At 37.8% G+C, this 12,149-nt stretch overlaps 2 protein-coding genes across 4 annotated transcripts; one reads left to right on the forward strand and one right to left on the reverse strand.

Annotated features, from left to right (window-relative positions):
* Window positions 1–626: 626 nt before the first annotated feature.
* On the reverse strand, window positions 627–6,322 carry depdc4 (DEP domain containing 4). The gene is made up of 10 exons (XM_029462389.1): window positions 6,179–6,322; window positions 4,688–5,099; window positions 4,325–4,479; window positions 4,033–4,228; window positions 3,190–3,281; window positions 2,894–3,052; window positions 2,614–2,756; window positions 2,369–2,494; window positions 2,117–2,195; window positions 627–1,997 (listed from the first exon to the last, which is right to left on the reverse strand). Exons 1-10 carry the CDS (start codon window positions 6,255–6,257, stop codon window positions 1,798–1,800), a joined length of 1,641 nt encoding a protein of 546 aa, XP_029318249.1. The 5' UTR covers window positions 6,258–6,322; the 3' UTR covers window positions 627–1,797.
* Window positions 5,069–10,051, forward strand: LOC115028544 (alpha-(1,3)-fucosyltransferase 9-like). Of its 3 annotated transcripts, none has more exons than XM_029462392.1 (2): window positions 5,069–5,153; window positions 8,371–10,051. In XM_029462392.1, exon 2 carries the CDS (start codon window positions 8,378–8,380, stop codon window positions 9,545–9,547), a length of 1,170 nt encoding a protein of 389 aa, XP_029318252.1. In that variant the 5' UTR covers window positions 5,069–5,153; window positions 8,371–8,377; the 3' UTR covers window positions 9,548–10,051. The 3 variants fall into 3 exon arrangements, with proteins under 3 accessions (XP_029318252.1, XP_029318251.1, XP_029318250.1); XM_029462391.1 differs by lacking the exon at window positions 5,069–5,153 and adding an exon at window positions 6,596–6,924; XM_029462390.1 differs by lacking the exon at window positions 5,069–5,153 and adding an exon at window positions 7,488–7,562.
* The last annotated feature ends 2,098 nt before the right edge of the window (window positions 10,052–12,149 follow it).

Here is a 12,149-nt window from a genome sequence, read left to right on the forward strand (position 1 = left end):
CTTCTCACACACTGTAAGGAAATGTACAAAACATTATATTTTAAAAGATATATATACAAAATGACAGAACTGACTGATTTGTGATGTTTTTTGATTATATTTGTTTCTTTATTATACTTTATTTTAAACAACACTAAGAAATGTTTTTGCTTATCTGCTTCTGATGTGATTCTTCATTATATTTTATTTGTGTTTGTTGTTTAACTGCTATTTTGGGTATAAGATAGTGACAATAAACTGAGGTTACAGCCTCCTTTCATTTCATTTTGTTTTATTTTGATGTAATGATTTAGTATTATGTATGTAACCACTTTCAACTGTATGGATAATTTGTTTAATTATGAATGAAAAAAATTAACTAATGTTGTTAGGGACAAAGAAATGGGCCCTACATAGTATTTCCATGATTTTAGTAGCTATTAACCAAATATTAGGACCCTATAATACCATAAATATCAGCAGCAGAAACTCTATTATAAGTCTTTCTGTGGTGGAGTATATCATCAAGTATAAGAAAGAAATCTGATGGGTTACATAATCAAGTGTAATATGGGAAGGGATGTCATTAGGGTAAGTTCTAGCTTCTGGCACATGCACTAAAGAAATACAGCAAAGTCGTGTTTGAGAGACAAATTAAACTTTTATTAGACAGAAAATAAAGCATGTTTCAGCATCACAAAGTGCAATCTAAAATGATTTCAGTGTATGTAAAGAACAAAAGATGCTGAGAAGATTTGCATGACCATGGCTTCATAAATTAAAAGAATGCGACTGAGGTATCATGCTTAACCAAAGATTAAATTAGTAGTCCAACATAATATTAAGTCATTATTTATTACACATCTTCCGTAAAAAGGGTTATTGTCAATCGTTCAAGTAAAATTCTAAAATGTTACAATTAAAAAAAGGTGTTTGATCAAAAGCCTGGAACTAAAAGTATGCTTAAAACCCTTGAAAATGAGTAGTACTGGTACATTATTCACAGAAAGATCCGTCTTCATCTCCAGCAAAAACAAGTTAGTGTTCAACCTTATTCCGCTACATCAGTGTGGCGTTCACCAGTATTTCCCCGTAGCCACACTACAGCAGGCTGGAAGAATTATTTATGCCTGATCAAAGTGCACATCATTACTTCAGCAAACCACACTTCCAAGGCTTTTCCAATAGTTTATCCAAATACAGTATCCACACCAGGACCAAGAAGTCCAATCAATTAGTACACAAACTATTCACCAGCTGGAGCCTGAAAACAGCCGGCTAACATGTGGTCTGATAAAACTCAAGTCATCTTTTTCATTAATCCAGTTACTCTGCATATACTGCACTCTACAGTACTGCTAGGGCCCTCTGCCCTCTATACACATTATTCATCTTTACAACATTAAATCATTAATGTACAATTCAAAAATGTGTCCTCGCTCAACACAAAATGTCAACCGCTACCAACAGCTGCTCACGGACTACCCACGTTTAAGCACCTGGTATTATAGATGAGCTGAGGTGTCATTATTTATAAAGAACTAGTGCAAAACCAATCGCAGCTGTAATAAAGCTTATGGTTTGGACTTGTATCTCAAAATGAGAGATAAGATGCTGCATCCAGTGCTACACGACTGGGATGTGGGGACAATAAAACCCCATTTTTTGTAGGCCTCTTGTGAATTAAAAGAATGAAGGGAGGCTAAAGCCATGCTGCAGTAGCACTATTTGTATTCATTGTTGGACTATCTGCACCCATGATGTGCTTTCAATTATTATTCAGTGAAAGCGCTTGCACCACAACAAAGGTTGTGCGTTTCAGAAGGTGCTGGATAAATGCTGGAGGAAGACCACGGGGTGATGTTTTTCAAACTCTTTGAGCAGCCTCCTCCTCTCCTTGGCAGGTATGGTTTTGCTCGAGGAAATATGCTGAAGAAGCTGTTTGAGGCTCTCCAGGGTGGTAGCCTCTCGCTGATCCTCGTACTCCTGTGGCGTCACCTGCTGGCAGAAGGTGAACGCTGCAACACCCAGAGGGGATGGAAACATTAGTTTTTCACTACAGAATTTAACGTTTCCTGTAAATGGTGTTATGTGTAATGTCAGAAAGAATGTGCATATTTAGTTGTATTTTACTTACTGGCAATTGAGTCAGGGTCTTTCCCCTGCTGCATAGTCCTCAGGGTTCTCCTCACAGCTTCAATAAGAGACGTAGGAGTCTGAACTCATTTCAGGAAGAAAGAATAAACATTTGGTTTTTAATCAAATGTTTTTTTTTTTACCTCTAATGACAAAGTAGCAGCAATGATTCAATGACATTTTCATTAAGAAGTCGATGTCAAACTTTTCCACTGCATGTTAGTGACACCTGAATAAACAAACGAAAGTGTACCTTGGTGAGCTCACTGCAATTGTCCACGAGAAACATCACCAGGGTTTCGCTTTGGCATCGATTCAGTTCATGATTCTGGACAATTGCTCTTTGAAAAGAGCGGCACACCAAGGCCCTGTTATCCATCTGAAAGGAAACACACCTGAAAGTCAAATAATGAGCCAACCTTTGAGCTCATACGACTCAAAATAATCTATACATGAATCTAAAAACAACACTAGAACAATGATTTGGTACAACAGGACCTGTTTCTGAAGACGGCAAGCATCTGGGTGTGCCGCTGTGGACATAAAGGCCAATAATTTCCGGATTTCATCTCTGGCGCTCGTCTCCAGCAGTCGAAAACACAACTGAGATGCTTTGATGGCATCCTGCAACTTCCCTTCACCTGGAAAGACCCAAGATGTGGTCAAGAAAGCAGGCGGAAAAGGATGTTTACAAAGGACGAGTCATCGTGGAGAGACAAAAAGGACGGGCCTTCTTTGCTTTAACATAAATATCACTGTAAACTTTATCAAGTCTCACCCAGCAAATTCAGAATTGCAGCATGTATGTCCAGGTAGCGTCCTGAGAGAAGCGGAGCTTTGTCCTGTCCACTGTAGTACTTGGCGATGGTGTCAAAGAGCAGTCTCTTCTGGCTTTCAAGCCGCTCTGCCTGTTCATCTTCTGAAACGGTGTTGCCACCTGTTTTACATCACATTACATAACAGTTCATGTCCACAGCGACTTTCAGTCAGTGCAAACAATCATGAGGATCATTAGCTTCAAATAAGAAACAAAAGCAACATACAAAGAACAGAATTGGATTTTTTTCTTCTCACTTTGTTGGCTGAGCTGTTCCCCTGCGAACACTATCAGCTGATCGGGAAAGAGAGCCAAGCAGTCTGCCGCTGCTGACAGCCACCCGTCCAACCTGTAAACCATGAAACACAACATGTTTCTACCGTCACTGTGGGGGAGGTGGAATGCTGTGCTCGTACACGCATGACGAGAATGTGGATATAGATGATTTAGAATTCAAGCAGTAGCCTAGTAGCTGTATCAACGTCTGCACATCAACAACTGACTGTCAAATCTAATAAAGAAAGTACAATTTAAAAACATTTAGACAATGTTTATTGTCACTTAACATTGAACTGTACAGATATATATATATATATATATATATATATATATATAGATAGATAGATAGATAGATAGATAGATAGATAGATAGATAGATAGATAGATAGATAGATAGATAGATAGATAGATAGATAGATAGATAGATAGATATATTACTGTAGATATGAGTCCATCTAGGGTTGAAAGCTCTGTTGACTTCTCTCTTCTTGGAGAGCGCCATGAGTAGTTATTTGTATCTCCCTGTATCGCTAACTGGTCTAACTGGTCTAACTGGTCTAACTGGTCTAACTGGTCTAACTGGTCTTTCCGTCTGTCACTCGCCTCTCATCTGTCTGTATTCAGAGTCGCAATGTTTGCCGGTTGGAATGCAGATTTGATTTGACTTCTTCCTACTCATTTTCAGACATTTATTTACGTTGTTTATTTATATTGTTAATAAGAATTTGAACATTAAGAGTTTGCGAGACGTTTATTATTTTTTGTTTTTTTACTTATTGTTCAAAATAAATAAAATAAGTAGTAGTATTAAGAGCACTGACTTGGGAAGATTAAGGGTGTCGGGCAGCTCTCTGTCCAGGCACATGTTAGAGATAACCAGGTCCTGGGTGGCCAGAGGAGTTCTGCAGGCCTGCAGCTGAACCCTGGCAGGAGAGGTCAGGATGCCGTCCAGCATGGGCAACTCTACTATCTGCAGCAGCTGCAGCAGCGTCTGCTGCTTCCAAACTCCCTCCACCACTAGTGAAGGAGGAAAGAGGTCAAAATATTTACATCTGTCGTGGACTGTTGTTGCCCACCATACTGGCAAATACTGACAGATTATCTCAGTTTTACCAGCTTTGGACAGAAACGCAGAAGTAGTGCGGGTTGTGTTTAAAGCTGGAGAAAAGGTTGGTCGCAGGTTTATGGTCCTCAGCAGCCTCTCGACCCTCCTCTCTGATGGTCCGACAGCCAGGGGATTAGAGATTGTGCGCAGTTCATTCAGCCTCCTGAAACAACATAATGGTGGTAAATACAGGGCTCGCACACATTTTCATGGACAATATCTCAAAACTTTTTAAAATGGACTGATAATAACATTTACATGACCTTTACTTTATTTACATTATTGATTTTTATCAAATGGAAATTGTTAAACATTGAACAAATATATGCCCTTATCTCAGTCTGGGGCATTATTGCATGAAGAAAACCAACCTTGAACTTTGCTTCCGCTTCATAACCCGTTCTTCTGGTAGCTTGTTTTCTGTGTCACTGTAATCATTCATGCTAGAATTAGGCAGTACCAGGAAACGATACAGGCTGCAGCTGCTGTCCTCAAAGGTTATTTCCTTCTCTCTACGAAAAAGCTTTGTTCCCACTGGTTCGAACACTTTGGCCTCCATCAAAGCCTGACAGAGTCGAGCAGCTTTGAGGCGAGACACTTCACTTGAGCAAAAAACAACATTCTGCATCAAATAACTGAGGACAGCATCGACAGCGTCTGAGCCTGTGAAACATTCAACATGAACTTGTAGATGCCTTCTACAGCGGCGCACCTCCACCTGGGTTTGCAGTGCCTGGATAATGTTTTGCCACAGCTGAGTGGCACCGAAAGGCCCCGAGAAACCTGTGAGGAGACACAGGGTAAGAGGAAAAGCGGGTTCATAACAACTTGAAAAAGGTGTGTGTGTATATATATATATATATATATATATATATATATATATATATATATATATATAAAATTTACTAATAAGCATGTTTATCAAATTAAAAAGGTAGACACAAAGCGTAAATACTATGTATGACAATAAGAACTCATAAGAACTTAAGTAAAGTAGCGAGTACACAATAATTACATAGAATAAAAGTAAGTACAAAATGGTTGATAAAGAAATTATAAAAGTGAATATTGCACATGGCAGTGATAATTACTAGTTCAGATTTGCTTAATCTACTGTATATCAAAAATGAAGGTGGACCAGCATTACTTAAGAATTTCCCTTGTATGCTACTTTACACTTCTATTCCACTAAAACTGTCGACAGCTTATCTGACTGCTATTAGTATCTTATTTACACTCTTTTTATATCATATTTGATACGTCAGGCATTTATGGGAAATGTATTGAACAAAACAATGGCTCTTTTAGAAACAAAAACAAATATCGATGATTACATTTGCAAGATTTGGAATATTATAATTGTGTTTAGTTCCTTGTACTTTTGAATTCGGCATTCAAAGGCTCTCTGCTGCCTGCAGCGCACGGACAATCCACCAGAGGCAAGAAGACGTGTCAGATTGCATAGAAAAAACTAATTTTTATGGTGTAGAGGTCTCAGAAACTAAGTTGAGGTTTCCTCCACTTTTCCCCCAGAGGGTGTTGTACAGTCTGTAAATCCCACTGAGACAAATGTGTAATTTGTGATATTGGGCTATATAAATACATTTGATTTGATTTGAGTGTTTTAATTTTGTGATATTGCTACTTTCTTTAAGTAACTTAAATAATATGAATACTTCCTCCACTAACTACTTCTGTAAACCATATGCAGACTCCTGATGCACAATATATTTCTCCATAATCAAAAGCTAACAACACGACCGTTGGGTCTTTCTGTCTCGAGCGCCTTAGCATTTATTTACACGGCTGTGCTAACTAATAAACTAATAGCTAACTGCAATCTTTTGCGTTAATACTCTTACCATGTTGTATATTTTCACGAAAACTTCTCGTTTGGCTGTTCAACCTTCTGAAACGAGAAGTCAAATCAACCGCCATCATGAGCTCTCCGTGTGACGTAATCCAAATATGTCCGGTCCTCCTCCTCTTCCTCTTCTTCTTCTTCTTCTCTCCGTTTATTGGCAGATCGCAAACAACTTTAAGGCGCATACTGCCACCTACTGTACAATCATGTGAAACAGTCATTTTACTGTTTAAAATGGTCAAATGCAGCATTTACTTTAATTTAACCTGTTTTTAATTATTCTGGCCAAAATTGTGTCACTTAAGAAAGTAAATAGTGCCTTCCTGGTGGTCTTACCCCCTCTCCATCTCCTTCTGTTGCCATTATCCCCATAATTTTCTCTTTCTGTTTCATACATTGTGCAATGTAATATGACATGTCGCACATTTTCTTTAACTCCACAGTTGGGCTTCTTGAATTTCTTGTCTGTTAAAAAGGCTATTATCCATTTGTAGTGTCTAGTTTATTTCTTTTGAAAACTGGTCTGCTTGGATTCTCATGCTAATTATCCTTCCTGCCCTCTGTTCCTAGTATCAGCATCCAAATTCTCCACAATCCGTTTATGAACGCTGTCACAAAGTCCTGTGCTTGTGAAAAAAAGACCTTGGAGACTAACACAGAGGGTTTCCACAGAAGGGGAGAAAATAGTTTTCTAACGATTGTGGTATTTACAGGATCTGGGCTGTTTTTTTTATCAACTTTAAGGTGAGATTGTGTCTTTATTACAATATTAGTTTTGCCTCTTGGCCTCTTATGTTGGAAACATTTAACTTGTTTAATCAAGCAAACCAGAACAAAGAAAAGTCATTCTGGATATTTTTTGCAGGCATAACACAACACACACTAAAGTGCAAAAGATATAATTTAATTATTAGATAATAGTCTTTTTGTTAGTAGTGTAGGAGTCTTCTGTGGTCTCATCATTGGATCTTTCCTCCATTTCAAAGAAGCTTTCCAGCTTGTGGGCTTATAGGTGCATGAAAAAAAGAAAGAGGTGCGGATGGAAGTGGTCATATAACACAAATGTAAATAAAATGTTTACAATAAATATTACCATACGTTTTATTCTTTCTGTGTGGCCCGGTACAAAATGATCCACTTCCTAATACTGGTCCACGACCCGAGGTTGGGGACACCTGTTTTTGTCACGGTTTCCTGTCTTGAATTTTCATTCCGCATTGTGTTGTGGCTTGTTTCACTTCCTGTCGTGTCTTTCTCCGAGGCGTGCGCCTCATTACTTTCCGTTTCATTGTTCCTCTTGGATTGTCATTCATGTTACGTGTTTGTTACCTGTTGTGCCTCCTCGTATCTGCCCGTGTCTGCCCGTATCTGCACCATAGTTGGTTTGTGTGTTTCATTTGCTACTTTGTATTTTTGATTCAGCTTTGTTTTATTAATGGCTCGCTTTTTGTTACTCAGTCTGTTTTCTGCATTTGGGTCCTCCCCTGTCCCGAACCATGACCGTTTTAAAGCATATTTGACTCTTTGTATTTGTATACATTTGTTAGCTTTGTGACTTTACAGTACACAATCTTAGAAACGGCAACTAAGTTCTATTTATATTCTTATTTCCATATAATCTGGTCTATCTCTGTTTTTTTGTATGATGTATATTACTACCTCACTGCTTTTCTGTTCTACCTGTTCAGTCTGGTATGTATGTATGTATGTATGTATGTGTGTACGTATGTATACGCAGGGCAAATGTGGGAGATAGTAATAAGATATGCCTTTTAACATCTATTTATTTGTTGATTTGAATGACCTTTTATACCTTTTAAATATATTTTTAAAACTTTGCAATGCTTAGCACTTTATATTTGTTAATTAAATAAGATCACCAGGTGGCTCTTTAATAATAATAATAATAATAATAATACATTTTATTTTATAGGCGCCTTTCATGGCACTCAAGGACACCGTACAGAACATAAGGTTAAAAACAAAGAACAACCTACATTATATTATTACAACCTATAATAAACAGATTAGTACGATACATCATAAACCCCTTTCAAACATGTGCCTCACTCCATAAATGTACTGGTAAACTTACATTTTGATGCCAGAAAATGCAAAAGAATTACAATGACTTTTTGATTTGACATGTTCTGTCTAATCATTGGATATAATCTCTCTCTCTCTCCAAAGGTGATCCATGTCTTCCTCAGCCTGCCAGTGGATTTCTCCGCGCTCAATTTTCTGCAGCAGCCTATTGGTGTTGTGTTTTCTTAGCATATTCCTCATTTACTACAATCCTGACTTCAATTACGCCAATGTTGGCTCTTACTTGGAGAGAGGCCGTCAATTCTGTCCTACCATGCTGTGTACAGAGAAAGCACAGACCCAGGACTCAGACCAAAACAGTCCCACAGAGCTGCACCCACATCCCAGTGACACCCAGGAGAACCAGACAATAGCAGTGGACGCTGAGCCTGACACTATTTTATTGATCTGGATGTGGCCGTTTGGCTATAGATTTGATCTCAGCTGCAATATTTTCAATATCACAAGATGTCGCTTAACAGATGACAAGACTCTTTACCATAAAGCCCATGGGGTCTTCTTCCACCACAGGGACATAAATTACAATTTGGTAAACATGCCAAAAGAGCCGCGTCCATCTTTTCAGAAATGGGTGTGGTCAAACATGGAGTCACCAGCAAACGCAGGTCAAATCCCAAAACTTAATGACTTATTCAACTTGACATGCACTTATCGCCTTGATTCAAATATTCCAGTGCCTTATGGGTATCAAATGCCACTGACATCAAAAGAGGAGAGTTTCAAACTGCCAGCAAAGGACAAGTTGGTGTGTTGGATTGTGAGCAACTTGAACGCAAATCATGAGAGAGTTAAGTTCTATAATGAACTGAAGAAATACATCAAGATTCATGCTTACGGAAAGGGGTTCGGCCAACGTATAAGTGACGAAGACTATTCAAAGATCGTTTCTAGTTGTAAATTCTACCTATCCTTTGAAAACTCTATCTACAAAGACTATATCACGGAGAAGTTATACAAACCTATGATGAAGGGAAGTGTACCAATAGTTCTGGGCCCTTCAAGACCAAGTTATGAGAACCATATCAGAGCTGATTCTTTCATTCATGTCAATGACTTTTCCTCTCCAAAGGAACTGGCAGACAGGCTCCTTTACCTTGATCAAAACAATTCTGAGTACATGAGATACTTTACCTGGACAAGCAAGTTCAAAGTTCGAACGATCCACTTTGGAAAAGAACACGCTTGCAAAACGTGTAGTTACTTACAAAAACACAGAGAGTACCAAGCTGTTCATGATCTCAACAAATGGTACTGGGGTTAACAGTCACGGACAATAATGTACTGAAGTAGGGCTGCACGATATATCATTTCAGCATCGAAATCATGCGTGCATGCGCAATAGTCACATCGTAGGACGTGCAATGTCGATTGAAACACTGGGTTGTGGGGTTGCACATGTAGTTTTACATATATACTTATGAAAGTTAGACAATGCTAAATCTAATCTAACCTACCCAAGTTCTCCCCCGCTACACCGCTGCTCCGCGCCCTTCACTGGTTATCATTGGAATCTGCTTCAAGACTCTGGTGCTACCGTGCTGTGAATGGATCAGCCCCTTCCTACATCCAAGCCACGGTCAAACCAAACACCCCAGCGCGTTCACTTTGCTCTGCATTGGCCTCGCATTGGACTCGCCACTCTCTCACTACGAGTGGGACTCAGATTCCCCTCAAACACAACCCGCCTGTTTGCTATCCTGGCTCCAAAATGGTGGAAGGACGCCCCCCCCAATTGATGTCAGGACAGCAGACAGTCTTCACACCTTCAGACGCAGACTGAAAACTCACCTGTTTCGACTGCCCCTCGGCGAATGAAAGCAAACAAAAATGTATGTTGCACTTATATTGGTTTGGCTTATTTATAATTCATTAATAGTTGAATTCATATTCTATTGTTTCTGTTTGTTGCACTTTTATTTGGCCTATTTGAAGCTATTGTTCTGCATTTAAAGGGTTGTACCTATTTACTTTTACATATTTTTCATTACATTCTGTACATTCTTTTTTCTATATTTATGTTCTTCTGTATTTGTTCTTATTTTTTATTTCTCCTACTGTGTTTGCACCATTACACACCAAAGCAAATTCCTTGTATGTGAAAACCTGCTTGGCAATAACCCAAATTCCGATTCTGATTCTGATTTGAAGCTAATGCACTTCCAAGATTCTTGCTGTTCGGAGTTGTATCCTCATGATTGTTTACACTTATTGTAAGTCGCTTTGGACAAAAGCGTCAGCTAAATGAACTGTAATGTAATGTAATGTCTGAGGTATCATTATTAATATAGTTGCTTTTTACATCCTAATACAATCAGGTGGAGCGAATTTCATTTATATTGTTCACAATGAAACATTACCAATCAAATGTCATAACTCAGAGATGCATATCTCAAAACCTGGCTAGATATACATTAAATAGAGGTAAGAGATAATATACGTTATGTTTTTTTAACTGTACTTTATGCAAGTTTTAACATGGATTTAATCTTTTATCAAGAAGTCTTAATATTAAAAATTAGAATTGCAATTAATTTCTTAAATCAATGATGCAACCCTGGATGTTATTTACTAAAAAATCAAAAATGTTGGATTTTCTTTCTTGTTTTTTAATGTTTTTATTGGTATTAAGACTTTAATTAAAAATAAATATTAGCCAATTATCAGAAATTGTCCATTTTTGATTGGGGATTCTATTTAAATTCTAGTGCTTCAAGTGATATAATGAACTCACTCTAAACTCTAACTCTAAAAATCCTCCAGGTTTGTCTGTGATATTGACAGGTCATTAAGTCATATAAGCCTATATATAAGTTACCTATATATTACTTTGCTTCTACAAACTTGTGTCTGCCATTCGAGGTAAAGTGTTCTCTGTTTAGTTTCAAGTTCAAGTTTCAAGTTTCAAGTTTTATTTGCCATATACAAGTTAACACAGGGTCAACAGTACAATGAAATGTGTGCGAGAGAGACAGCTCAGCAAAATCAGCAAAATTTTACCTTTATAGCGCTCAGAGAGGTACATGTATTGGGTTCACGTGCGCCCTCTTCAGTGCGGCAAAGTACTGTCTGACTCACCTGCTGTTTTTTCACTGTGGTCACATCAGCAAGACTAAATATGTTACACAAATACATTAACTAGACTATGGAAGGTCAGGACGCATAATAAAAGTGTCTGTAAACATTATATTGGCGAAAGAGAGATAGCAACATGCACGCGCCAAATGCATGCGCTCAACCTAGTTTGCAAGGGATTGCGCAATCGTCGCTCACATCTCTCCTGTATCTGAACAGAGAATACGCAAATTCAGCGATTTTGACTATAAAAATGATCAAAATTATTGGAATCATACAGAAAATTCAGTTATAGCACAGACCAGTGGACAAATATACATTTATATTTATTTTATTGTTATTTGTTTTTTTTACTTGTTATACTTTATCAACTCAACTTTGCTTACAAATACATTTTTCCCAACAGTAATGTCTCCTTTATTCCATACAAACGTTTCGTGTGCGTGGAAAGTTATGCATGTAACATCATTTCCAAGCTTTTGATAGAATGTTGATAATTTTATAGGCAAGGTAATGTTAACAATACAAGTGGAAACTAAAGACCAGATCTAAAAAATATTGTTTATAATATAATACCTAATAGAATTTGGGGTTTTAAGACATTCCTTAATCGAGTAACACAATTCAATGATTTAAATACTTTTATGGACCCTGAAAGTATCTCTTTTTTTAGGTAGTAGTGTCTATTTTACCACGCAAAATTAGTAAGTATGTTGTTGATTTTCTTTAGATGTTAAGTTTTGGATAAATGTTAATAGAGCCAGTCTTGTAATACCATCAACCTTTGTTAG

The sequence above is a fragment of the Cottoperca gobio genome, chromosome 23 (genome assembly GCF_900634415.1).
Source record: "Cottoperca gobio chromosome 23, fCotGob3.1, whole genome shotgun sequence".
NCBI classification, from domain to species: Eukaryota; Metazoa; Chordata; class Actinopteri; order Perciformes; family Bovichtidae; genus Cottoperca; species Cottoperca gobio.

Bases quoted from the DNA above. Each gene is read 5' to 3' on its own strand.
- LOC115028544 (XM_029462392.1), top strand. From the start codon at position 8,378: ATGTCTTCCTCAGCCTGCCAGTGGATTTCTCCGCGCTCAATTTTCTGC.
- depdc4 (XM_029462389.1), bottom strand. From the start codon at position 6,257: ATGATGGCGGTTGATTTGACTTCTCGTTTCAGAAGGTTGAACAGCCAA. The intron at 5,100-6,178 runs GTAAGAGTATTA...GTCTCCTCACAG, and splicing joins TCGTGAAAATATACAACATG to GTTTCTCGGGGCCTTTCGGT. The intron at 2,495-2,613 runs GTCCTGTTGTAC...GTTTCCTTTCAG, and splicing joins CTTGCCGTCTTCAGAAACAG to ATGGATAACAGGGCCTTGGT.